The 27,684-nt window shown below is 48.4% G+C and overlaps 1 protein-coding gene across 4 annotated transcripts; it reads left to right on the top strand.

Moving 5' to 3' along the window:
• The first annotated feature begins 14,818 nt into the window (after positions 1 to 14,818).
• On the top strand, positions 14,819 to 26,107 carry LOC137414417 (macoilin-like). Of its 4 annotated transcripts, none has more exons than XM_078769196.1 (7): positions 14,819 to 14,852; positions 14,940 to 15,118; positions 19,737 to 19,878; positions 19,981 to 20,107; positions 20,362 to 20,485; positions 20,761 to 20,936; positions 25,321 to 26,107. In XM_078769196.1, exons 2-7 carry the CDS (start codon positions 15,039 to 15,041, stop codon positions 25,971 to 25,973), a joined length of 1,302 nt encoding a protein of 433 aa, XP_078625322.1. In that variant the 5' UTR covers positions 14,819 to 14,852; positions 14,940 to 15,038; the 3' UTR covers positions 25,974 to 26,107. The 4 variants fall into 4 exon arrangements, with proteins under 4 accessions (XP_078625322.1, XP_067956046.1, XP_067956044.1 ...); XM_078769195.1 differs by having other exon boundaries at positions 14,832 to 14,852; positions 20,761 to 20,954; XM_068099945.2 differs by having other exon boundaries at positions 14,825 to 15,118.
• Positions 26,108 to 27,684: the final 1,577 nt, after the last annotated feature.

Below are 27,684 nucleotides of genomic sequence, written 5' to 3' on the forward strand. Positions count from 1 at the left end.
TGGGCAGATAGTAAAGACAATTTTGTTGAATTGAACTATTGTGAGTTTTACAACGAAATGCATTGTGAATCTTAAAACCAAGGGGCAGACGTGAACGCGCTGTTATGTTTTTTTACACTCAGAACACGATGTTACGTGTACCTGCAACATATTTTGTTAATCTACCACACCTATATTGGCATACTGGTGTTAGTAGTGTTCACTAGTTGCATGAAATGGATGAGCAACTTTTAAGGGAGTATACAACCACTTATTTGGATATTTTCTACAACAGTAGGGGTTTCAATAAGTGGTAGCTGTACACATGGGATTTATCAATTTAAGTTATGCAGTTTAAACAAAGTTACTGGTAAACAGAAGGGAAATGGATAGTAAATAAATTCTTCAATGCTGGGTAAATTTAATGAGATATTACAAAGACTTATAAGAGCTACTGTTCTTCCTTATAGCAGTGGGAAAAGAGAGAATTAGAACCAAATGAATCTATAAATGAATGTGATAGGGATAATATCCTCAATTTGTGTTAGCCACTTTTGCGGCCATTTAGGCCAAACACATTGAGAGAAAATTGTCATTCAATACGTAATTTACACATGGCTATTTGTAAAAGGGAAGTTGTTGCGATGGGAAACATTTCTGAAGGTTTATTAAAATGTTATAATATGACATGTGTCAAGGCACACTATTGGATGGGAAAATTAGATCTGGTTATAGAATGAATTTGCTGACCCTTTGAAGTTAATTCTTTGAAATTGATTGTTTTACTAGTATTTTGAGTTCACATTGGAAATAGTTTGGTAGAGCTTTGTTAAAACCTATGGCTGTGGTATTTTGGAACGAATTCACAGATCATAGGAAGTTGATAACAATAGAAACAAATATGGACCCCGGGAGATAGGGGCATCAGGATAAGGCAAATAATCAGATTTATGTTATATATTAAGGGATTTTTCTTTAGTCACATTTTAAGAAGTTGTTAGTTTGGTATATAATGTTGAATGTCATTGACATGTAATTATGTTATAGGTATCAACAAATACAAGGAGTAGCAGCTGAGATACTCCAATATTTGTTTATTCGATTAGTGGTTATATTGGCAATAGTTTTAGTAGTGGCTTGCTTGAAAACCTTAGTGACGGTGGGTTTGAATAAGATAACAAACAACACTATGATAGTACAAGCAGCCACAAAAGAGGAAATAAACAAAGCAACAAATGAGGAAATGCATATGGAACCACAAGAGGAAGACGTCTATGGCGACATGAATACTGAGATTCAACGATTGAATCAAGTAATGTTGCAAATGAATACAGTCGAGTTGAAATGAGGGCATAACAACTTGTTGTGCACTATGTCCGTTTTACACGATCGATGAACTCATATAACCACAAGTAACACTGTTAAAGAAAAAACAAAAAGCGGGGAGGACTATGCTAATAACACATTAGGCATAGTTTGCTTGTTTGCAAGAATTGTTGGGAATTAGATATTCCTGTTTGTGATTTAAATCATATATAATCATTATTAATGCATTTATTTTCTTTGAGTTGAGTTACAACACCTGCATGTGTTTAATTTTTTGAATTATATGAACCTGAAAGCAATTGTGGATGCTATTCTTAGTTTTAGTAGTGTAAAACACATGTCTGATTTGAATATTATTCGTGTGAAGTTGTTATAAAATATAGTGATTTCATGTTACAATGTACCCCATCTGATTCAATCTGTGTGGAGAGCAGATATAAATGTGGCTAAGTAAAGGAAAGACAAGACCACATCCCAAATGGAGTGATAACGACATCTGGGAAGAAGTTTGAAAAAGGAAAATTTGTGAAAATGAAGTTAATCTTGGCATACACCCTCTTTCTCAAAGAATGATGAAGAAATGCTCCTTTGGAAGATGGATGTTTACCTTCACCAAGGGAAAATTATGTGACCATTTGTCTGGGGCACACTGCAACATATGGAAAAGGGCGATCACTTACTTGTGTTCAAATACCTCGAACATTCATCACATCAGCAATTGCAGGACGACGATATTTTACCTGCAACGTTTACGAGATACGGTGACGTGTGTCATTACTTCACCAACTTCCGGGGAGCCAGCATGGAGCTGCAAGCGAACGACTGCCTTTTCCTTCACAACAGCTGTGCACGATTCTGCTGTGGGCTCCTGGTATGGACCATGGGCAACTGAGTACCATGGTCCCAACATCATCATTGCGGATGCATCCGGCATCCCTGCTCCACATCTTGTTGACAAATCAACATCACATCAATACTTGCTCCATGCTCACGATTAGTGAGGAGGCAAGTCGACTACAACTGGATGGAGGCCTTGTTCAAATCTACTATGGCTCACAGCAAGAGTGGCAAGGATGCTGCATGGAGAGCAGGGTCAGTCTTTGACTCTGCCCAGCTATCACAACAGCGGAAAATCCTATGCAAATAGTGAAGGTGTGATGAAGACAACAGGAGAAAATTGTTTTATGCTGAAATTCCAAACACAAGTGATCCGCCCCTTTTTTCAAACAAAGAAAGTCAATATTTGATTAAAGGCAAATATTTTGCCAAATGTTGCAGATGCTTTATTATTTTGATGAACTGAAATTATTGCGTTTTGGTGAAGGTGAAATGTTTTGTGATCTTTATGCAAATGAGTTGAATTGAATTATCAACATAGAAAGAGTCAATGAACAAGGAAATGTATTGTGATCAAAATTCTTCCAGAATGACGGTGTATGCCTTAGGAAATTGAATTACCAGATTAGTGTTTTGAATATTTAAATGTGGTAATGTTTAGATTAATGGTTAATATAAACATAAATGAAAAACTGGGGATTGTCAGGGAATAAATATTCATATTGACAGTATTGCTAAAATATATATATCTCAATGTGATCGTGTGTAAAGTAGTATATGTTTTACTTTACGAATGAGTAAAGTGCATAGAACTAGCAGGTGGGTGGGAGAGTTAATTTCAGACAAAAATGTGTAACGCTCGTGGACTGCCATCTGTGTAGAAAAATAGCCTATGTTCAGTTCACTGCGCACAGGCTGCAAATTCTTCCTCAGCAGGTCAGAGCATTTGACCTCTTGAACAGAAATAAGTACTAGCTGGCCAAGAGAGAGCCAAATAAGGTTTTGGATAAGGGACACCCTGCATGCTCTGCAACATCAAAGGAGTTTGGGGCTTTAAAACCAGGAGAAAGTTGCGAGCAGAGAGCAGAGTGGACGGGGAACAACTGGAGACTGGTCAACAACTGAACGAGCTTCAACCAAGACCTACCAAACAAGCTTCAACAAAGCCTGGAACAAAGACTCATTAAAGATCTCGGCTTAGTATACAACAAATTCTCAAGTATACAACAAATTCTCAAAAGTGAATAAAACATTGATTTTGCTAAAACGAGTTTCTGAAGTTTCTGAAGTAGAAAAGAAGTTAAATTTATTATTCTACAGTTCTTTTAACAAAGAAATCACCGAAGCGTGAAATAAACTCACCAGATTGATATTCTGAGTTCAGAAAGGAAACCCAAGTCAAGAAAAAAAAAAATATTCCATATTAAATGCCAAGTCTGTATATATATATTGTTACGGTTTTTAGAACTTTCACTTTGTAAAATAATAAGCCTTGTAAATAATTCCCTGTAAATATTCCCATTTGGTAAAGCTCAAAGGTCGCACCCTAGTTAGTCCATATTGCAACACGTAGGACACCATAGGAACCTTCAGTTATTTCATTAGTATGTGTTTCAGGTAAGGCTCTGTTTCCAATAGTTTGACTCTGCGTTGCATTAATCAAATAACCTAGGCCCCTTGTTCAATCCTGTTCATTTTGTGGCTTAGCCTCCCTCCAAATTGGATTGCGCGTCTCTGCCAGCCGCATCGCTGGCTCCAAACGCCATTAACCACGCAGTCAAGCTGGAGAAGAAGGGGGAGGAGTTATAAATTGTGTTCCCTTGCTTGTCAGCAGCGTTCGCTGCCTGGCTCAAACGCCATTAACCATGCGGTCAGAGCGGAGAAAAAGGGGGAGGAGTTGTCGGGGCGAGGCGTGGCCCCATCAACGTGTCACGAAGGGAGGAGCCGGTGAACCATCGTGACCAATCAGGGCCGAGGCGTGTTCACTGGTAGGCAGACCTAAAAAGCATGCGGCTTGATACGCGAGCGCGTGATATAAGCGCTCGCGTGGGACTACTCGGAGAGTTGGGTCGGCGAGAGAGCAGAAGAGAGAGTGAGGGAGCCGGTCTGCAGACAAGAAGTTGAGTGAGAGAGTCGGTCTGACAGAGACAAGAGTGATAGAGGGGGAGTGAGACAAGAGTGAGTGTCAGAGACACGATTCCTCCCCGATATATGATCCTTCCCCCCCCCCCCCCCGCATGTAAGGTCCGCTCGCACCGCCAATACCGCGACAATACCAACCGCTCCCTGCTGGGTTTCGCAGCGGGACCGTAACGTGGAGCGTGGACCGGAGTGGAGCGTGAACCGGGGCCGGAGCCAACGTTGGCCCATCTGCTTGGACCTTCCTCCCTGCCATTCCCCTTTCGTGTAAGTCTGTTTGTATTGTCCTGGGCGTGTTAATTAAGACTGTATAAGCTTGCCCTGTGTCCTTTTGCTCTTCTTCTTGTACATGCCCTTCTTTCTTTTCCTCTTTTATTAGTATCGTAATAAATCATATTTGTTCTTCCTACCTTTTGGTTTCCTCTTATTCGATCGCTTTCGTCTTTTCTCAATTGAGTATACGTGGCACGATTAGAACCGCTCAGAATCGGGTTAGTCTTTTTGCTAACGGCCCGAGTCGCAGCTCGCTTCGCTCGGCGTATCCATTAACGCTGCGGCCTGGGTGGGAGTTATCTCCTCGCTTTATGGCCAGGGGTAGCACTCATGTATTTGGGACTTTATTGACCAATCACCCTGGCTTCTCCCGACCGGAAGTGACGTCATAATTTCCAGGACTGCGGGATCGGCCAGTTTGAAAGACAAGGGGATTAACCCCCCCCCCCTTGGTAAGGAGAGCGCCGACCCGCAACAATTCGTGTCGGGGAGTGGGATTGGACCCAAACCAAATTTTTATATCATCTGAAAAATTTGGTCAAAATTTCGAACGGCCAAAATTTTATTGTAACATCTACATTTTGAATCGTGCCATGGATAATCAAGGCGATCGGATGCCGGTGGGGGAAAATGAAGGGGTAGAGGAAGGGTTAGAGGAAACCCAGGACCCCAGGGAAGAAGTGGGAGAGATGGAGGAGGAGGTTAAAGAAGGTGCGGTAGTGGGGTTTGCAGGCACACAAAATGGCGGCGCCTCCCACATGGCGGCGAGGGTCGAGCCCACATTGTCAACGGCCTGGGATCCATTTTTTGCACAATTGCTGACATTTTTGACCCAGTGGGATGAAGAAAACAGAATGTATGCCCAAGGGATCATATCCACCAGGGAAATTAACAAAATGGGTGTTCAAATGACTAATGAACTAAAAGAAATGATAGTGGAGCCAAAGAGAGATATAAAAGAATTGGGGAAGGACATTAAGATTGACCGCAGGCCGAGCGAGGAGGTCACAACTGTATGCGATGAGGTAACGTGGCTTGAGAAGCGCGGGTTAAGCGAGCTGGAGCAAAGCACAGCCGGGTGGACGGGTATAGAAATCGCGACCCGGGGTATGGGGAAGCCGGCGACCGCCGAAGTAGAAGAGAAAATTTTATTAGAGCAGGCGGTCATCGAGGAAAAAGAAAATGAAATGGGTATAGTGGGAATTGAAATTGGAGAGACGGCAGGAATAGGAATTGAATTGGAGAAAGTGATGGAATATGCCCAAAGTCTGTATTCGCATCCTGATGCCGTGCTTGCTAATCCTTACAAATATTTGCAGGTGCATGTGGAGAGGAGAATCCCGAAGGTGAGCCGGGTGATATATGGTGCAAAAAGATTTTGCAGGAGAGTGTTTGGCGCGAAAAGAATTTTCGCGCGCTTGGGATCCCAGCGTACCACGGGCGTTTGTGGGAGGCCCGTGGTGCGCTGTGTGAGTGGAAATGGCGCGCGTGTGCGAATGGCGCCGGAGCGAGAGTGTGATACCGGGTGCGAGGGAGAATGCATGACAGAGTGTGATAGTGGGAGTGATTGTGACACGGAGAGTGAGTTGGTTGTGGCGAGTGAGAAAGAATGCACACCTGGAATGGTGGAGCGTGGGCGAGGAGGCACACCTGAGTTGGTGGTGGAGCGCGTGATTGGGTGTGCGACAATGGATTGCACACCCGTGAGTAGGTTTGCGCTGAATGGGTGGATGCAAGAGTGCACCCCCATGAGTGGTACGGAGTATGTACCAAGGGAGAGTGCGCAAGACGGTGCGTGAGAGGTGTGTTACGGAGTGTGCGAACAGCGAGTGGTGTGTAACAGAGAGTGCGGTGGTGGAATTGACGGAGTGTATGAGATGTATGAGTGTAGAACGGAACGTGTGGTGTGAGCATGCGAGGCGAGCATCGATGTTGACCGGGGCAGCGGTTAGGCCGACGTATAGTCGACGCGAGCTCTCGGTGCGTGGTGTTCGTTGTGTGCTGTGGGAGCCAGCCGGAATCGTAGTCGCGTCGCTCCTGCTCGGAGCGCCGTGCACGATTTGGGCCGGGCTCCGCCCTGCACGGTCGATTCCGCGCTTTGCCAGGCAAAGCGGGCTGCCCGGTTTGAGGGGAAGGAGAAAGGGTCGGAGCGGCGCCCCCTTGTGGTGGTGGCACTCCGGCCGGGCAAGGCTGGGCCATCGCGCTTGGGAGTGCAAGGCCTTGCGCCGGGATGGTGCTTGGAGCCTTGGCCCGACCAAACCTCTTCCCCAGAATTGATGCCGGACGGACCCAACGAACAGGAGACTGACCATCCGCACAGATAGCCGGCTTTTCGAAGCCGAGCTTTGAAAACGCATTGACGCACCGAGAGGCTCAGAGTAGTAACTGGATAGTGATAGTGATGATAACAAATGGTATATGGTGTAGAGGGATGGTAGATTTACCATCCCTCACATCGTATCTTTTGGGGGCACATGAGCTTTAGTTTATGGGGTTATGGCGGTAAAAACCTAGCCAGGGAAGGCTTGGATAAATGTATAGGGACTTAGAAAGATGACCAGAGGTAACTGTAGATTTAAGTAGCGACATTGTACCTGTAGAGGGGACGTAGAATAGTTTAGATGGATGATAACGACGAGGGAGTGCTTAGTATAAGGGAAGATGGGGAGCACGAGTTTTCGAGGGAAAACCAGATAGTTTAAATGATGCTGTGTGTATGAGCTTTAAGTTTTGGATGAAATGAGGAATTGAGAGGCAATGCTCGTGAATGATGTGTGTGTGTGTGTAGAAAGTGCATGAGCAGAGTATTGTGAAAGGTGCATGTGATTGTGCATTGGGTGATTGACTTGCATGGTGGCAAGTGCGAATGGTTGGATGAAATAAATTGTCTGGAATGAATGGTGTGGAGTGGGAGTGTGGAATGAGTAGTGTGGAGTGGATGGTGCGAAAGGGTGAGTGGGGGAAGGATGGACCCCCTCACGAGTACCCGGGGAGTGTAGTCTAAGAGTAGGTAAATTGTGGTTGGAAATTGACATCTGTGGTGCGAGTAGTAGCAAGTTGTTGCTTTGAGGGGTGCATTAGTGAGATGAAATTGGCTGGGCGTGTGGCCTGTTAGTGTGTGTGATTGGTTGGGCACTCCGCCACTGTTAGTCTGTCGGCCAGGTGAGGCCGCAGGTAGGCTCTGGGAGCCAGTTAGTGTTCAATGGGGCCCGAGGATCCGGAGGATGGACCCGGGTAGCCCGATGCCAGAGAGGGCGGTAGGGGGTGAGAGAGCCAGGGAGGGCCTTCCCCAGGTAGGTTAGGGTGAGGAGCAGGTAAGCTCGGGAGACAACTGCAGTGGCGGAGGTGTGCAGGTGAGCGGACCTGCTCGGGGAGCCACACGACCCAGCCCTGGAATTGTGGGAGGGCACCGGAAGTAGAATCCGGGGAGTGAGACCCCAAATTGGTGAGCGCCACAGTATGTTCAATGGGAGTTTGGTTCTTAGAACCACATAGAGTAAAGATGGCCAATGGTTTGGCAGGGAAAGACCCCGGGTAGAGTTAAAGAGAGTTAAAGTCATTTAGAAGGTAGTTTAGGATTGAAAATCTCTTCGCTCCATCTGCATCCACTTCACGAGGTGACAGACTCCACACCGATTTTGCAAATGTTTGGGAATGTAAGACGCATCATGACGTGGGGGTGACATTGTGTTTGTGATTCCATCTCTTCCTCTTTAAGAGGGATTGATGATAAATTTGGTTTAGAGGGATTGATGACGAATTTGGAATTAGGGGAGATATGGGGAAGACAGGACGTAGCGATGGATTTGTAAATGGTGTAGATACGGGGAGGGGCAAGGGGTAGTGTAGGTGACATGGGGGGGGGGGGGGGCGACGAACGTTAGGGACGAGCTTTTTTAGCTCGCTCTCCCGTGCCCTTCATGCCACATTGCCTTGTTATTGTGTGTACCCTTGCGCCCTTACCCATCGCTGACTCTGCTTTGTCTTCCTACTCCACCCATGGACCGTGGTCTTTGGGTACCAAGGGGAAAGTGTGCAGGCATCGTAGTTGTGCGCCCGCACCCTCGCTGCCTGCCTGCCTGGACCGATACACCACCTATGGACCACACGTTTGTGGCCAAGCCCACTTTATGGACCACACGTTTTTGTGGCCGAGTACCACTTTATGGACCACACGTCTGTGGCATGGCATCTCTGCTGGAAATCTTGCTTGCGGACCACGGTCAAGGTGGCACCTATGCCAAGCAGGTGGACCACCTTAGTTGGCCCCTGCTGGCCTTAATTTAAAAAAAAGAAGAAGTGGACGCGTTTTGTGCCCTTTTTGTTTTATTGACCGAATAGGCAGTGTGGAAGTGTAACTCATTGGTTGGGACTGGTAACGGAGCAGGTAGTCGCAGGTGACTCGTAAATGATGTCAGGAATTTGCACGAAGATAAGCACGGACCTGGTAATCTCTTGTTCGCCTTGTCACGACCCCGGGCTAGAGCACATTCCTAAGCCTTCACTATTGTGAACCAAAACTCCCAGCAGGAGGGGATGTTTGTCAACGCCTGGGGGAGCTAACTGGCGCTGATGAGGCGAGCGTGGATGACCAAGGAGCTTCAGCGGAGAGAGGATTAAGATTTAGCGCATGGAGGATTAACATGAGTGAGCCCATAAAAACAGGAACATACTTTGAGTCAGAGAGACTTGCCACGAGAACCCATGCCCGGCGGAACGAACGAGTGAACATATGAATAAGGGCTGCGCAGAAGATCAGCCGAAGAAGAAGAACCAACGACTTGAATTACCAAATTCGTTATTGTATTGTAGTTCTTTATTATATTGAAACAAGTGACATTAATTATAATAAATCCTTACTGTGTAAAACTGTCTCAGTCTTGGAGTCTCCTGAGTCCTTTAACATTCCCGAACAGGCAGCAAGCAAGGAAAACGCTCAGAAACATCGGCCCAGCAGCCATCGGCCCACCTGAGAAGACACCAGTTCATTTACCTATTGAAATGTATGACTGTGCACTTGATGGTGCTTTTTATGCATAGTGGTGCTTTTGTGCTTTGTGGTGCACTGCAATATCAATTGTGCATCTCTGAGCATGTAGGTATGGTGTATCGGTACAGTGCAGTGCATGACCTTTCCTCTTTTTAAACCATTAGTGTAGCAGCATAGCAAACCTGTTGTGCATTTTGTGATACAAGCACCAAATTTGGCACAAATGTACATTAATATGTTGCGAACATTTTCAGATATTGGGCCACTTGAAATTCCGTAATTTTTTTTTTCAAATTTTTCCAATTTCGTAATTTCAAATTTTTCGGGTGACACCGTCACAATTTCGGTCTTCGAGGCCGGCCGATATAGTGGGGCAGCTTAGCCCAAATATTCAAAAGAATTGTGCATTTTGTGATACAAGCACCAAATTTGGCACAAATGTACATTAATATGTTGCGAACATTGTGTGGTCAGCAATGAAGACGAGAGTCTGAATTACATGTATGCAAAAGACCTTGTGAACCAGTGAAGCAAATACACGGGTAAGCATGAATTAAATCTAGGGCATGATATAATTTCCATGATGTTTACCTCTACACTCAATGGTGGAAGGAGGTAATGTTTTGATCCCAGCTTGTCTGTATGTCTGTTTGTCTGTTAGTCCACAAAATTCCAGACAAAGCTTGTAGTAGTGGTAGTTGTAGTGGTAGTGGTGATAACAGAAATTGTTATATAGAACTGAACTTATATTATTATTATATGCAGAAAATAACTTCATTTCTATATGCCCTGCAGTGGACAGGTTAATTGGTTTATGCACTGAAGGGGTCACTGAGTTGTTCAGGTATGATGTACTCAGCACAAGCTTCCGGTCGGCCCGGAGGTGGGGGTGCGGGGCCTGTCACGGAACGTCAAAACAAACGGCCTGCCGGGGCCGCCCAAAAGTCGGGCGTGAGGGGCGCGTCCACTAATGGAACGCCTCTCGCTTCCCAGATCGAGGGCCACGTGGTCAGGAGAACCTCGTCCCTTCCGGTCACACTTTGCCTATCGGCCGGCCTCGAAGACCGAAATTGTGACGGTGTCACCCGAAAAATTTTAAATTACGAAATTTGAAAAAAATTGAAAAAAAAAATTACGGAATTTCAAGTGGCCCAATATCTGAAAATGTTCGCAACATATTAATGTACATTTGTGCCAAATTTGGTGCTTGTATCACAAAATGCACAATTCTTTTGAATATTTGGGCTAAACCGCCCCACTACATCTGCTTTTTGTCTCCCAAAAGACAGGTCCTGGGTTTTCGTGTAAATAATCAAAATAGTACTAGTCTTTGTAAATAATGCTCCCCACCGTAAATGTTTAGTTTGAAAATTAATTCCGAATTCGGTTATTCTGTGGGTGTGAGTCTGCCAGGTAGAATGCAATGCAGCAGGCGGGACATATCTAGTTTTAAACATGTCGCACTCAGGGTGAGGTTAAAAGTAGAGGGTAACCACACCGAAGTGTCACATATAATGGTAAAAGATATCCCTTGTGAAACGGCCCGGGACGGACTGGAGAAAGGGAGGGTGCTGTGTTATGGTTTTTATAACCTTCACTTTGTAAAATAATAAGCCTTGTAAATAATTCCCTGTAAATATTCCCATTTGGTAAAGCTCAAAGGTCGCACCCTAGTTAGTCCATATTGCAACACGAAGGACACCACAGGAACCTTCTTCAGTTATTTCATTTGTATGTGTTTCAGGTAAGGCTCTGTTTCCATTAGTTTGACTCTGTGTTGCATTAATCAAATAACCTAGGCCCCTTGTTCAATCCTGTTCATTTTGCGGCTTAGCCTCCCTCCAAATTGGATCGCGCGTCTCTGCCAGCCGCAGCGCTGGCTCCAAACGCCATTAACCACGTGGTCAAGCTGGAGAAGAAGGGGGATGAGTTATAAATTGTGTTCCCTTGCTTGTCAGCAGCGTTCGCTGCCTGGCTCAAACGCCATTAACCATGCGGTCAGAGCGGAGAAAAAGGGGGAGGAGTTGTCGGGGCGAGGCGTGGCCCCATCAACGTGTCACGAAGGGAGGTGGGACTACTTGGAGAGTTGGGTTGGCAAGAGAGCAAAAGAGAGAGTGAGGGTGCCGGTCTGCAGACAAGAAGTTGAGTGAGAGAGTCGGTGAGTCAGAGACAAGAGCGAGAGAGGGGGAGTGAGACAAGAGTGAGCGTCAGAGACACGATTCCTCCCCGATATATGAACCTCCCACCCCCCCCCCCCCGCATGTAAGGTCCGCTCGCGCCGCCAATACCGCGACAATACCAACCGCTTCCTGCTGGGTTTCGCCGCGGGACCGGAGCGTGGACCGGAGTGGAGCGTGAACCGGGGCCGGAGCCAACATTGGCCCATCTGCTTGGACCTTCCTCCCTGCTATTTCCCTTTCGTGTAAGTCTGTTTGTATTGTCCTGGGCGTGTTAATTAAGACTGTATAAGCTTGCCCTTTGTCCTTTTGCTCTTCTTCTTGTACATGCCCTTCTTTCGTTTACTCTTTTATTAGTATAGTAATAAATCATATTTGTTCTTCCTACCTTTTGGTTTCCTCTTATTCGATCGCTTTCGTCTTTTCTCAATTGAGTATACGTGGCACGATTAGAACCGCTCAGAATCGGGTTAGTCTTTTTGCAAACGGCCCAAGTCGCAGCTCGCTTCGCTCGGCGTATCCATTAACGCTGCAGCCCGGGTGGGAGTTATCTCCTCGCTTTACGGCCAGGGGTAGCACTCAGGTATTTGGGACTTTATTGACCAATCACCCTTACTACTCCCGACCGGAAGTGACGTCATAATTTCCAGGACTGGGGGATCGGCCAGTTTGAAAGACAAGGGGATTAACCCCCCCTTGGTAAGTGGAGCGCCGACCCCCGGAGCCGCAACAATATATATATGTATGTATGTGTGTGTGTATATACAGACTTGGCATTTAATATGGAATATTTTATTTGTGGGGGTGAACTTACTTTTCAAGTTGACTTAGAACCAAAAGTTCATTGGAATTATGTTGAAATTATTCCAGATTTTGTTAATGTGACCTTTAAAAAAAACAAAAACCACATTTGACATTTCGAAGCAAATAAATTGATCCTTGAAAGTGATGTAAACTGATATCGAACTCAATTCACAGACAGTACTGTGTTAAACTTCTGTACGTTTTCCAGAAGTATCTCTTTATTTTACACATGAGCCAAAAATGTTTTCAACAAAAACAAAAGTTAAATTATGACTGGGATTACGGACAGTAAAATTACAGTTCAGTACTTCGTGTAACCCCCAGACGCATTCAGGAGAGCACGTACACGTCGAGGCATGCTGGTCACGAGATTTGCCAAGGTTTGGACAGGAATCGCTTGCCATGCAGTGACAATAGCCTGCTGCAATTCACGCACAGATGTAGGCTGCTGGTCCAATTTGTCAATTTGACGCGTTAATTCTGCCCACAAGTTCTCTATCAGATTCATATCTGGGGACATGGCAGGCCACTCCATATGCTCGACACCATGGTTAGCAAGAAAGTGTTAGATCATGCGAGCACGATGAGGCCGTGCATTGTCATCTTGGAAGACAAAGTTTCCTCGAAAGGCTGCACGAGCAAATGGAAGCAATGTTTCTTCCAGAATGGCCCTGCACTTGAACTGGTTCAGGTTTCCATTCAGAACAACCAGGTCAGTTTTGCCCCCTGCATGAAAAGCAGCCCAAACGGTCACCCCACCACCTCCAGCTTGGACTCTTGGCACTATACAATCTTCGTTGTAGGCTTCATGCACTTGTCTGTGCACTCGGACGCGGCCATCTTGACGATAGACCAGAAATCTAGACTCGTCACTGAAGGTCACGTGATTCCAGTGTCCTGGCTGCCATTGACGGTGCTCTCTAGCCCACTGCAATCGGCGCTGGCTGTGTTGTCTGGTCAGGCGTGGCTTTCTCAGGGGATGCCTGGCACGATAGCGTGCTTGAATCAGTCGTTGGCTGACTAGCCTTCTGGATACAGGCACATTTGTCAGTTGCTGCCACTCAGCCCTAAGCCGATTAGCTGACTTGGTACGGCCTTTGCAGACTAACCGGTGCAGCTGGCGATCATCTCTCCTTGTGGTTCTGCGGGGACGTCCTGTCCCCGGTATTGGAGTAGGGACACCCCTCTGAGCATTTCGTTTCAGGATCTTTGACACCTGACCTTGAGTGATGCCATACTGCCAAGCAATAGCACGCTGTTTCATGCCGGAATTTCGTAAAGCCACCACTAAATGACAAACAGCATTGTCGAGTTGACGGACCATCTCCAGGGGAAGCGGCAATAACTTTTGTAGATGTGCAGCAGTTGTTTTCCACTAATACAGAACGCAACAACCCTTATATACCCGATTGTGAAGCTAATCGTCAAATGCACCTGTCTGTACATTTTGTCACGTCACCTGTGATATAATCCTGTTATTGACTTCTTGCTGCGACAGACAATCAGTGACATGGTTCTTTTAACAAAGAAATCACCGAAGCGTAAAAGAAACTCACCAGATTGATATTCTGAGTTAAGAAAGGAAACCCAAGTCAAGAAAAAAAAATTATTCCATATTAAATGCCAAGTCTGTGTGTGTATAATTATATATACGTATATATACGTCTATTCTTTATATTGATCCAGACTCTATTCTCTTTCAAACCGACAGAGGTCGATATTTATCACAGCATCTGTAGAATTTGCACCCTTTTACTCATCTCCGTTTCGCTGTTATTTAGTGCAGCAAAAAGCCAACTGAGCTTTATAGATATTTAGATATCCGTTAACATCTCGCTTATGTATATGCGCTGCCACCTCCTTTAATACTCTCGGGTGCATAGCATATGCATATGGGCCGGGAGCTTTATTCACTCTTCGCTTCCCCTGGTCCCCAGCTGGTTCGTCACTTCCTCCACGTCATTCCATTTAGCGCTTTTAATTTTATTCCACAAACGGAAGCTCCATGTTGTTTCCAGTACAGCAAGCAGCTTTTCCTATAATCTGTCTTGGATTATGAACTGTTTTTCATTTATAATGAAATTTTTATTGTTATTATTATCCAAGTATTTCAAAGGGTACTAAAATATTTTTATGATCGGCTGGAGCGGTGTATGCGCAAGAAGAAGTATTATTCAAATGATTTCATAATTTTCTTTCTTTGTATCATTATTTGTGCACACAGCAATGTTAATGAAAATAAAGAACTAAGTTAAGATATAAGAAATGAAAATCATTTTCTCAAGCTACGCGCATGCGCACAGGCTACAGAAGGCGGAGCCTCTGAGGTCTGTATTGTACCTTGGAGCCGCACGATGTTGATATCGATAGACAAAGATATTAATTCAATTTCTTTTTCACATTTTTCCCATTAGACCGTTCATCGGTGCTTATGGAGGAATAGTGAGGGGAAAAAAAAAAGGACGTGACAACGGCCCGGAACAAGGCGCGGGAAGTCCGGTTGCGAAGTGACAATGAAGAGACGAAACCCGGAGTGCGGGAAGCTCAGACGTCCTTTGAAACGGAATAAAATCGCAGAAGGCTTGTATGGAAGGTAAGCTTGAAGTGAAGAGCGACGTTGAGCAATTGCAAAAACGGAAAGTTGTGTTTCCGTTGCTGCCGTTCACACCGTGTCCTGGCCGTAGGTAAGGTTATGCACGAGTTTAGGAAACACCAGTTACATTATTTCTGTTTGTCCATGAATGTCATGGATATCTTGATAACCTTTCTGTGTTTGTTTATTTGGCTTATATTACCAGTATTAATTGTGAACGGCTCGCTCGTTATCCGAACGACTCTGTATTATTTATTTAATCAGCTCCTCCCCCTTCCCCCCACCCCCACCCTTTCTCTCATCCCTCCCCCCTCCCCCCTCCCCCCTCCCCCCCTCCCCCCACTCCCCCCTCCCCCCACCCTTTCTCTCATCCCTCCCCCCACCCTTTCTCTCATCCCTCCCCCCACCCTTTCTCTCATCCCTCCCCCCTCCCCCCCACCCTTTCTCTCATCCCTCCCCCCTCCCCCCCACCCTTTCTCTCATCCCTCCCCCCTCCCCCCCTCCCCCCACTCCCCCCTCCCCCCACCCTTTCTCTCATCCCTCCCCCCACCCTTTCTCTCATCCCTCCCCCCACCCTTTCTCTCATCCCTCCCCCCACCCTTTCTCTCATCCCTCCCCCCTCCCCCCCACCCTTTCTCTCATCCCTCCCCCCTCCCCCCCACCCTTTCTCTCATCCCTCCTCCCTCCCTCCCCCCCTTTCTCTCATCCCGCCCCCCCCAACCTTTCTCTCATCCCTCCCCGGCCGAATCGCACCCCATCCACCCTCCCGAACGCCTCGCTCCCCTCCCGAAGGCCTCACTCCCCTCCCGAACGCCTCGCTCCCCTCCCCTTGTAGGAATATGCACCAATCTCCCGCCCCTCGCAGGAAGCACTCCCCACAAGCCCCCTTCGCAGTAATCGCCCCTCCCCGCGTCATAGAAAGTCATCGGAAGTAACCTCTCACCCTCCCCCTCCCCCTCCCCCTCCCACTGACTCGTGGGAAGCGTCCCCCAACAGAGTCGTGGGAAGCGTCCCCCAACAGAGTCGTGGGAAGCGTCCCCCAACAGAGTCGTGGGAAGCGTCCCCCAGCAGCGTCGTGGGAGCGTCCCCCAGCAGAGTCGTGGGAAGCGTCCCCCAGCAGAGTCGTGGGAAGCGTCCCCCAGCAGAGTCGTGGGAAGCGTCCCCCAGCAGAGTCGTGGGAAGCGTCCCCCAGCAGAGTCGTGGGAAGCGTCCCCCAGCAGAGTCGTGGGAAGCGTCCCCCAGCAGAGTCGTGGGAAGCGTCCCCCAGCAGAGTCGTGGGAAGCGTCCCCCAGCAGAGTCGTGGGAAGCGTCCCCCAGCAGAGTCGTGGGAAGCGTCCCCCAGCAGAGTCGTGGGAAGCGTCCCCCAGCAGAGTCGTGGGAAGCGTCCCCCAGCAGAGTCGTGGGAAGCGTCCCCCAGCAGAGTCGTGGGAAGCGTCCCCCAGCAGAGTCGTGGGAAGCGTCCCCCAGCAGAGTCGTGGGAAGCGTCCCCCAGCAGAGTCGTGGGAAGCGTCCCCCAGCAGAGTCGTGGGAAGCGTCCCCCAGCAGAGTCGTGGGAAGCGTCCCCCAGCAGAGTCGTGGGAAGCGTCCCCCAGCAGAGTCGTGGGAAGCGTCCCCCAGCAGAGTCGTGGGAAGCGTCCCCCAGCAGAGTCGTGGGAAGCGTCCCCCAGCAGAGTCGTGGGAAGCGTCCCCCAGCAGAGTCGTGGGAAGCGTCCCCCAGCAGAGTCGTGGGAAGCGTCCCCCAGCAGAGTCGTGGGAAGCGTCCCCCAGCAGAGTCGTGGGAAGCGTCCCCCAGCAGAGTCGTGGGAAGCGTCCCCCAGCAGAGTCGTGGGAAGCGTCCCCCAGCAGAGTCGTGGGAAGCGTCCCCCAGCAGAGTCGTGGGAAGCGTCCCCCAGCAGAGTCGTGGGAAGCGTCCCCCAGCAGAGTCGTGGGAAGCATCCCCCAACAGTGATGTCGGGGGATGCTTAGCGTCCCCGGGCTGAGTCGTGGGAAGCGTCCCCGGGCTGAGTCGTGGGAAGCGTCCCCGGGCTGAGTCGTGGGAAGCGTCCCCGGGCTGAGTCGTGGGAAGCGTCCCCGGGCTGAGTCGTGGGAAGCGTCCCCGGGCTGAGTCGTGGGAAGCGTCCCCGGGCTGAGTCGTGGGAAGCGTCCCCGGGCTGAGTCGTGGGAAGCGTCCCCGGGCTGAGTCGTGGGAAGCGTCCCCGGGCTGAGTCGTGGGAAGCCTCCCCGGGCTGAGTCGTGGGAAGCGTCCCCGGGCTGAGTCGTGGGAAGCGTCCCCTGGCTGATGTGAGTCGTGGGAAGCGTCCCCTGGCTGATGTGAGTCGTGGGAAGCGTCCCCTGGCTGATGTGAGTCGTGGGAAGCGTCCCAGGGCTGATGTGAGTCGTGGGAAGCGTCCCCGGGCTGATGTGAGTCGTGGGAAGCGTCCCCGGGCTGATGTGAGTCGTGGGAAGCGTCCCCGGGCTGATGTGAGTCGTGGGAAGCGTCCCCGGGCTGATGTGAGTCGTGGGAAGCGTCCCCGGGCTGATGTGAGTCGTGGGAAGCGTCCCCGGGCTGATGTGAGTCGTGGGAAGCGTCCCCGGGCTGATGTGAGTCGTGGGAAGCGTCCCCGGGCTGATGTGAGTCGTGGGAAGCGTCCCCGGGCTGATGTGAGTCGTGGGAAGCGTCCCCGGGCTGATGTGAGTCGTGGGAAGCGTCCCCGGGCTGATGTGAGTCGTGGGAAGCGTCCCCGGGCTGATGTGAGTCGTGGGAAGCGTCCCCGGGCTGATGTGAGTCGTGGGAAGCGTCCCCGGGCTGATGTGAGTCGTGGGAAGCGTCCCCGGGCTGATGTGAGTCGTGGGAAGCGTCCCCGGGCTGATGTGAGTCGTGGGAAGCGTCCCCGGGCTGATGTGAGTCGTGGGAAGCGTCCCCGGGCTGATGTGAGTCGTGGGAAGCGTCCCCGGGCTGATGTGAGTCGTGGGAAGCGTCCCCGGGCTGATGTGAGTCGTGGGAAGCGTCCCCGGGCTGATGTGAGTCGTGGGAAGCGTCCCCGGGCTGATGTGAGTCGTGGGAAGCGTCCCCGGGCTGATGTGAGTCGTGGGAAGCGTCCCCGGGCTGATGTGAGTCGTGGGAAGCGTCCCCGGGCTGATGTGAGTCGTGGGAAGCGTCCCCGGGCTGATGTGAGTCGTGGGAAGCGTCCCCGGGCTGATGTGAGTCGTGGGAAGCGTCCCCGGGCTGATGTGAGTCGTGGGAAGCGTCCCCGGGCTGATGTGAGTCGTGGGAAGCGTCCCCGGGCTGATGTGAGTCGTGCGAAGCGTCCCCGGGCTGATGTGAGTCGTGGGAAGCGTCCCCGGGCTGATGTGAGTCGTGGGAAGCGTCCCCGGGCTGATGTGAGTCGTGGGAAGCGTCCCCGGGCTGATGTGAGTCGTGGGAAGCGTCCCCGGGCTGATGTGAGTCGTGGGAAGCGTCCCCGGGCTGATGTGAGTCGTGGGAAGCGTCCCCGGGCTGATGTGAGTCGTGGGAAGCGTCCCCGGGCTGATGTGAGTCGTGGGAAGCGTCCCCGGGCTGATGTGAGTCGTGGGAAGCGTCCCCGGGCTGATGTGAGTCGTGGGAAGCGTCCCCGGGCTGATGTGAGTCGTGGGAAGCGTCCCCGGGCTGATGTGAGTCGTGGGAAGCGTCCCCGGGCTGATGTGAGTCGTGGGAAGCGTCCCCGGGCTGATGTGAGTCGTGGGAAGCGTCCCCGGGCTGATGTGAGTCGTGGGAAGCGTCCCCGGGCTGATGTGAGTCGTGGGAAGCGTCCCCGGGCTGATGTGAGTCGTGGGAAGCGTCCCCGGGCTGATGTGAGTCGTGGGAAGCGTCCCCGGGCTGATGTGAGTCGTGGGAAGCGTCCCCGGGCTGATGTGAGTCGTGGGAAGCGTCCCCGGGCTGATGTGAGTCGTGGGAAGCGTCCCCGGGCTGATGTGAGTCGTGGGAAGCGCCCCCCACTCCGAGTCGTGGGAAGCGCCCCCCACTCCGAGTCGTGGGAAGCGCCCCCCACTCCGAGTCGTGGGAAGCGCCCCCCACTCCGAGTCGTGGGAAGCGCCCCCCCCCCACTCCGAGTCGTGGGAAGCGCGCCCCACACTCCGAGTCGTGGGAAGCGCGCCCCCCACTCCGAGTCGTGGGAAGCGCGCCCCCCACTCCGAGTCGTGGGAAGCGCGCCCCCCACTCCGAGTCGTGGGAAGCGCGCCCCCCACTCCGAGTCGTGGGAAGCGCGCCCCCCACTCCGAGTCGTGGGAAGCGCGCCCCCCACTCCGAGTCGTGGGAAGCGCGCCCCCCACTCCGAGTCGTGGGAAGCGCGCCCCCACTCCGAGTCGTGGGAAGCGCGCCCCCACTCCGAGTCGTGGGAAGCGCGCCCCCCACTCCCCAAGTCATAGGAAGTGCATCCTCCCCGCCTCCATCCTGCCCTCCATGCTTAGCCTGCACCTCCTTCGCTGACTTGCCCACGTCCCTCGGCCAACAGGTGCCTGCACACCCGTGTCCCACCTCCCCTCGCGGCCTCCACCCGTCCCCATTCCTCTGGCCTACACTCGTCACTCAGCACATTTTGTTGTTTATTCTCTCTCCACTCCAAATGTCCCTTCTCATGTTTCGTCTGTTGTTCACCCCCAGCACATTTGTGTATGTGCGGTTTATCATGGTCTGGGCTATGGTGCTGCTTGCCGACTTCATTTTGGAATTCCGTTTCGAGTTCCTTTGGCCCTTTTGGCTGCTACTTCGCTCCGTTTACGACTCCTTCAAATTCCAGGGACTGGTAAGCTCGTGGGAAATGTTATTGTTGTCCGTTTGCCCTTTTAAAATGTTTTATTTATATATTTATTTATTCTTTGATGAATAATGTCATCTTGTTCAACAGGCTTTCTCTGTATTTTTTGTGTGCATCGCTCTCACCTCCGACATGGTCTGCTTCCTTTTGCTGCCTGTCCAATGGCTCTTCTTTGCTGCAAGCACCTATGTTTGGGTGCAGTATGTCTGGCACACAGGTAACAATAGTTGCATATTGATCTACCCTCCCCCTCCTCCAAACTCAGAAACTGCTTTTGTTGCTGTTTACTCTCTCTCCAAGTAAAATACTTCCTTATTGCTTGTCAGCAACACAGTTACCATATCCGAGCTTATTGTAATACTCATGGAGATTCTACCCGTTGCTCACTTTTAATAAAATTCATCTTGCAACTATTTATACTTTTAGCACAATGCTTGAATTTTATTTTCTGTTTTTACTTTTTATTCCCAGAACGTGGAGTATGCCTGCCAACTGTTTCCCTCTGGCTTCTCTTCATTTACATCGAAGCCACCTTCAGACTGAAAGACCTGAAGCACTTCCACATCGATCTGTGCCGGCCCTTTGCTGCTCATTGGTCATTTTCCAGCATCCGCCACACTCTCCTCTTTATTTATTTACTTTTCCCCCCTTTTTACCTGTTACCTGCCCACATCTTTGCTCTCTCTGTCCACCTTTCTGCTTCCTCCTGGACCCTCTCCACCTTCCTACATTACTTGCATCTCTCATTGAATATTGTTACCTTTAACACGTGTTCTCATTATGTAATCATCCACATTATAAAGCTAATTGCATGCCTCGTTCTCCACCCATCTCCGTTTCATTTGATTCCTCTTTTTCTGTTTCTCACAGCATTGGGTACCCAGTTGTGACCTTGGGGTTTGGCTTTAAGAGTTATCTTGCTTACCGCTTACGGGTTCGGAGACAGCGAGACGTGCGAAAGGAGAACGAGTTTTACCAGCAACTTTTGCAGCAAGCACTACCTCCAGGACAGCAGCGCAGAGGAGATGGAACGGAGGAAACTGACGGTAGGGGCGTTGGGGAAGGTGGGTGATCTTTCAATAGTGGTAAAGCTAAAACAATTGGGAAAGCCATTGTGTTTTATGGTGCGTTAATAAACCGCACTGCGCAACCCCACTTTGCGTGGATTTGCTTTAGCGTGAATTAAATATTCTATTTTTCATTGCCTAAAATTTTTTTTCCCATCAAGTGAGTCTAAAGCTACAAGTTTAAACGCACCATGCCAACCGTAGACATGACCACTAGTCTTGACATCTCTGGCAGCCAATCTGAGCACGTCTCCTCTCAACCAATCAGCACACGCACTGTTGTCTTCCTGCTTTGCAAGCCGCCATATTGGTAATTATGCCGAACGAGTCAAGAAAAAGCATCATTCTGGAGCTGGAATTGAAAGTGTTAAGGCGGATGGAGGCAGGTGTTGGTGCCACCGCTGCTGGGTGTAAATTTGGATTATGGGAGTTGTCTGTAAGGACAATTGTAAAGAACAGAAAAAAATTAAAGCATGTAAACAGTCCACGGCTCCCGTAGGTGTTACAAAATTAATGAGATCTCGTAGCAGTTTAATGGAGATTGAGAGACTTTTATACACCTGGATTGAGGATATGAATCAGCATGTTATGCCTTTAAGCCAGGCAGTAATTATGGCTGTGGCACTGAGTTTATATGATTAAGCAAAAGAGTAGGAAGATGAGGGGATAAGGTGCTGAGTTCATATGATGAAGTAAAAGACCAGGAAGGTGAGGGATCTACCAAGGAGACGTTTACGGCCAGCCGAGGATGGTTTGATAGATTTAAGCACCACAGCAATTTTAATTACATAACGCGCTGAGGTTATATGATGAAGTAAAAGAGCAAGAAGACGAGGGATAAGGTGTTGAGTTCATATGATGAAGTTGAAGGCAGGACAATGAGCGATAAGGTCCTAGGTCCATGGTGTTACAGATCTGGGGTTCGTAGTTCCCAATGAGGGGAGACTCCTCAGGTTCCTCTCAACCTCCGATCCTGAGGCCACCGGTTGCGGATAACTCTGTAGTCCGGCAGGTTGCTAATCAACCACGAACACCAATCAGACGACCAAATCTCCCAGGGTCCGCTGTTCGGCACCGTTTACCTGGAGGTGACGTGGCCTGCCTAACCGGGGATCGTGCCCTTGACGTGTACCTATTTACTTAATCAGGAACAGTCGAGCGGTACTATGGAATACGCACCGGCTAAGTGGTGGAGCCAACTGGTGGGGAAGAATGTCCCGGCTAATGCTAGTGCGAAGTATGCTAGACCACTGGAAGAAAAGGTGTCCCATGCAGATTGGAAGGACATGTGTAGAGTTGTTTATTATTTACAAGAGGGGTGGAGGGGCAAGGAAAGGCATGTGATATATTCATACAATCAAGTTTTATTCAAAAAGTATAGCAGGACATAGACATTTATTCATGCTTTGCGGCAAAAGACAACAACAATGGGGAAATTTGTGTGGTGTGGCAATGAAGAAAAGCAAAGGAGACATTGCTGATCTTACACATCTAAATAACACCCTTATACAATCTTGTCTCTTTAATATCACCTGGTGTTGGCCTAATGGTTGGGGCGGCGGGCTTGGGATCCTAAGGTCCTGAGTTTGAATCCCGTTGAATTAATGCCAGGTGGGGTTGACTCAGCCTGTCATCCTTCTGATGTCAGTAAAATGAGTACCAGATAACTGGTTATAGAGAGGCATTGCATCAGCCGCAGACGCGCCCACTGAAAATTATGCAACCAGCAGCCGGGTGGCTGCACACAATCCACCCACCATCTCTTTAATATAACATTGGCGTCAAATCAGACTCGCACCTGAGGGAAAATTAGAGAGGTTTCAGACAGACAAGAGCAGGGTGAGGCTTTGGACAACCTTTTGGCTCACCACATGAGGACTGATGATTCTGTTGCTTCCCTGTGCCGAGGCATGGGTAACCGGGAGTAATCGTTTTGTTCTTTAGTGTGAACCCGCTCAACCTGCTTGCTCTGGCACTCCTCTCATGCTCCTCTCTGCTCCTCTTCATTCTCGGTCTGGATTTCTTCCTCTTTCGAGATCCAAGCGATTTCCTCCTCGATCCAGACAATTCTCTAATTGCTCTAATCGTTCTCCTCGATTATCGACTCGTATCTCTTTGTATCTCTCGTATCTCATGTCTCTTTGATCCAGACCGATGCCTTATATGCGTCTTAGGGAGGGACGGGGGTCAAAGGTGATGCCCCGCCTTTTCCAGGTATGGTTGCTGGGAGCAAAGGTCATGCGCTGCACTCTTTGGTCCTGGTGCATCGTGCTCATTGGCCCAAATGAGTCTCCATGTGACCTCATCCTTGTTGCGAGCTTGTACGTCAGAAAAAGTAATCATTCACTTCCAGGACGGGCCATGGGCCTAAGCTCCTACCTTAACATGGGGCTGATGTATATCGTTCCTTGCTCTCCGCCTGGCAAGGGCTCAGGTGGCATGGTAGACAACAGGAGTGTCACCGCTGACGGGAGGGAACAGTGGGAAGGTTAGCTCATGCGTGTGTCAACTGCCAGCGAACTCCGTTGGTGGCGCCGCTGCAACATTGGACGCAATGGCGTGCTGAAGGAACGCGAGCGGTGGCTGCAGCTGTGAGTTACAGGCAGTTGATTGAAGTGGTTATGGTCGTCTGGTGGTTGAGGTGCCGTTGTTGAAGCGGCATTGTAGTTGAGGCTGTCTTGCAGTGCAAGGGTGAGTGAATGGTGAGCAAATAAAATGAGATGATGGTTGTTCTTGAGTTGTAGATAGGTGGTTGTGGTGTTGTGGCATGGAGGTGGCTTGTAGTCCTGTGGTGGTTAAACTGTGGTTGAGGCTCTGCTTGCTGTAGAAGTGGTGGGGCATGGGGTGACGATTTGCAGAACCAGAACAATATGATGAAGTAAAAGAGCAGGAAGATGAGGGACAAGGTGCTGAGTTCATATGATGAAGTAATAGAGCAGAAAGATGAGGGATCTACCAAGGAGGCCTTTATGGCCAGTCGAGGATGGCTTGATAGATTTAAGCACCACAGGAATTTGCATAATATTGGCCTTACTGACAAAGCTGCGAGTTCGGAAGAGCAGACAACAGATTAATTTCTATTTCAGTTTAAGACACTACCCTCCCCATGTAGTTATTGATGTGGACGAAGCTGGGCTTTTTTGGTAGAGGATGCCGCCCCGTATGTTCATTAACAAGGAAGTGTGGCATGTCTCTGGCTTCAAGGTAGCAAAAGACTGCCGGACACTCCTCCTTGGAAGCAATGCTACATGAGACTGGAAGTTAAAGCCCCTTCTCATGTACCATTCCGAGACGCCACAGGCTATATGAAAGGTCATCTGCCTATCGTCTGGAAATCTAACCAAAAGGCCTGGGTGACGTTTAAAAAAAAAAAATTTCTTTAATTTTTTGTGTACTAAGTTGAGGCTCGCGAAGAGCTAACACACATAACATATAATAAAGGGAGTGGGAGACATGAGGGCGAGAGAGAGAGAGGGAAGCACAACACCAGTAGGGAACAGGGACATCGGGAGATCTGTGGAAGGGAGAGGGCTGGGTGGGGTACACGGGATAAACAAGATGGACACTAATAGGACTTTCAGGAAAGAAAACGGTATTTGTAGCAGGTGGATTAAAGGGGGGTAAAAAAGATCAAGGTTTTGGATGGGGGAAGATAAGAGATGGTGGTGGGCAGCTGTTTTGAAGACTTGGACGATTGGTAAATATACCAATTTTTTTTTAATTATTACTAATATTTATTTGTTTAACAGTGTACATTCGTGATTTAAGGTTATTACATTTTACCCTTAAAGTGCTGGATTTACTGGATAGTAGCCTTGAAATGCTTTTTTGTCATCGGCTTTTCTCCACCAATTAGAAGCAAGCTTTCATAAGTTACCCCGGGTATTATACATTGTAAGAAAGGTTATGATTTGTTTTTTTGGTTGACGTCAGTTTAAGCTCATTTGCATTCAAATAGTGACTATAACGCACCCATATAATAACCATGTTTGGTAGGGCCACGATCGTGGCCAGTCGACCTGTGTGTTTTTGTCATGATCGTGGCCTGACATGCTTTATGGGTTAATATATATCATTCTATATCCCCGGTGGTAGTGCGTCTACTCCAAAATTAGCGCATCGGGTCCACGTATCCTCATTAACACAATGCTTTATGAGACCCGTTCTGCGTGAAATTGCCATGAAGCGAATCTCTCAGGAAACTTTCCTTCGCGCAAACCAGGGTGTTCCTGTATTGTAGAGAGAGAGCAAGTGTTTCCCAGCTCCTTTCATGGTTTTATCTGTATTGTTCAATCGGGAAGTGGTGCTTGGAGTACAGTATTTAACTTTGTAATCATTTGTCACCTGCCATGTCGCCAAACAGTGAAATCGTATCCAGACGATGGAGGAGTAGGAGGACAAGGAGTAGCAATTTCTCCTGCTTCCTCTCTTTCTCCTGCTTCTTTGTCTCAGCACCAAGCGAATGGAGGCTCTGTTCCTGGCCAGATATCTTCATCTCCTTCACCGGTTCCTCGAAGATCTCCCCCAGCTCATTCGGAACTTGGTGCACGAAAGCTTACTGCAGACTTTGCTTCCAGATCGTTGGAGCATGAATATACAGATGTGCGCTCTGGTGTGGACGGACAAAATGCTGGAACATCCTTAGTTGGAGATAACTCTGCCAGAGAAAACAGCTCTGTAATACCAGCTTCAGTTTCCGGTGGTTTTGGCGGTTCTGCGACTGGGCAACGAGGTTTCCGCAACCAAAACGGAGGCCCTTGTACCCCGCCTAAACCTGCACAAAACAATGGTGGAACCGGATCTACATTTGGAACTGGATCTGGATTCGGGGGAGTCAGAGGAAAAGGGAAAATTGGGGGTTCGGGAGCAAAAGCTGGAACTGGAGGGGCTAGCATCCCCGTCTCTGTTGGGAATGGGGGACAAAAAGATGCAGATGGAATGGCTTGCAGTGCAGGATCTGGAGGAGGAGGGGGATCAAAGGATTTGAACAGGTCAGTGGTTTTATTCAATCAGTGAGTCTCTCTGTCTGTTTGTCTATCAACACCTCTCCAAAAAACTTGCTTTTTCAATGGGGAAGTTTTGTATGAGCCTTTACCCTATTATGACACCAATCTGATAAAAAAAAGTATTTTAATTAAATCTGCGTATTCCTCAAACTTTTGCAATGAAATATGACAATTTGCTCTGTGTGGCATCGCTGCTTGATGTTATCCTCAAACCTGAAATGTAGCGCCTTCTTAAGAGGACCCCCAGTGTTCATGTTGTACATCACTCCTTTCCTATTCCGTCCCCAGGCGCTGCGTGACATCGCAGGTTCACTCCGGTTTCTTGCTTTCTTTTGTTCTTGTTGTACACCGCTCCTTTCCTATGCCATCTCCAGGCGCTGCATGACGTCATTGCCGGACACTGAAGGGGGCCCGGCAATGAAGCGCGCTGAAAGGGGGTATTCAGTTTTCACTCTGGTTGTTACTTGTGAAAATCGAAGATTTTTCATCAAGTATATTGGTTGGTCTTGTGCGTTATTCTGTTTGGCTGTTTGTCTGTTTGTTTGTCTGTCTGTCTGTCTGTCTGTCTCTGTCTGTCTGTCTCTCTGTCTGTCTGTCTGTTTGTCTGTCTGCATGTCAGTCGCCTACAGGTCACAATTTTCAACCGATCTTCACGAAACTTCACCAAATGGTAGAATTGATCATAAGCAAGAAGCCTATTGTTTTTGGGGTCAATATGTCAAGAGGTAAACATAGGCCAAAGGTCACACTTTGTCATATTTCTAAAATCCTCAATTTTCATCCAATTAACTTGAGATTTTAAAAGGATTTGCATACCAGGTCACTGAATTGAAGCACCAATTATTTTTGAGGTCATCATAGGCCAACAACTTATTTTAGGGATTTTGCAATTATCGTGCCAAGCACGAAAATGTTTGTGTTTGTTTGTTTGTTGTCTTGTTTGCATGTGCGCTATCTCAGCCATCCTTTGAGCTAGGAAGCTGAAGTGTCGGCACAATAGTGAGTAAGTGCTTTGGCAAAAACCATATTTTTGTTTTTTGATTTATCAATTAATTGATGAGTTACTTAATTATTATCGACAAATTAAGTACTGATTTATTTCCTTTCTCATCGGGTGGGCAATATCTCAGGAACCTTTTGAGCTAAGAAGCTGATATTTGGACACAACAATGACCAAGTGATTTGGCTATAAAGGATATTTTGATTTATTGATTAATCAATTAATCGATAAATTATTTAATTATTCGATTAATGACTTAATATATACATATATATATATATATATATACTGTATATATATATATATATATATATATATATATATATATATATATATATATATATATATATATATACAGTGGTACCTCGGCTTACGAGTTTAATCCGTTCCGTGACGGAGCTCGTAAGCCAAATCGCTCGTAAGTCAAAGCAAATTTTCCCATTCAAATGCATTGAAATGCTATTAATCCGTTCCAGCCTAAAAAAAAAAACACCAATTTTTTTTGTTAGGTGCTTTTAAATAACAAAAATGTACTTTATAAATAACAAATAATGTATAAACAAGCACGACCTCGTATATACTGTACATAATACAAGAGAATGTAAAGAAATAAACTGGTTTTATTAAGCAGAGGAGAAGAGCATGCCAGGTGAGGTGTGCGTGTTGTCGACTTGGCGAGGCAGTACGATCGTACTCCTACGATATGTACGATTTTGAAGCA

Source organism: Myxine glutinosa, unplaced genomic scaffold (assembly GCF_964187855.1).
Source record: "Myxine glutinosa unplaced genomic scaffold, kmMyxGlut1.1 SCAFFOLD_1667, whole genome shotgun sequence".
NCBI classification, from domain to species: Eukaryota; Metazoa; Chordata; class Myxini; order Myxiniformes; family Myxinidae; genus Myxine; species Myxine glutinosa.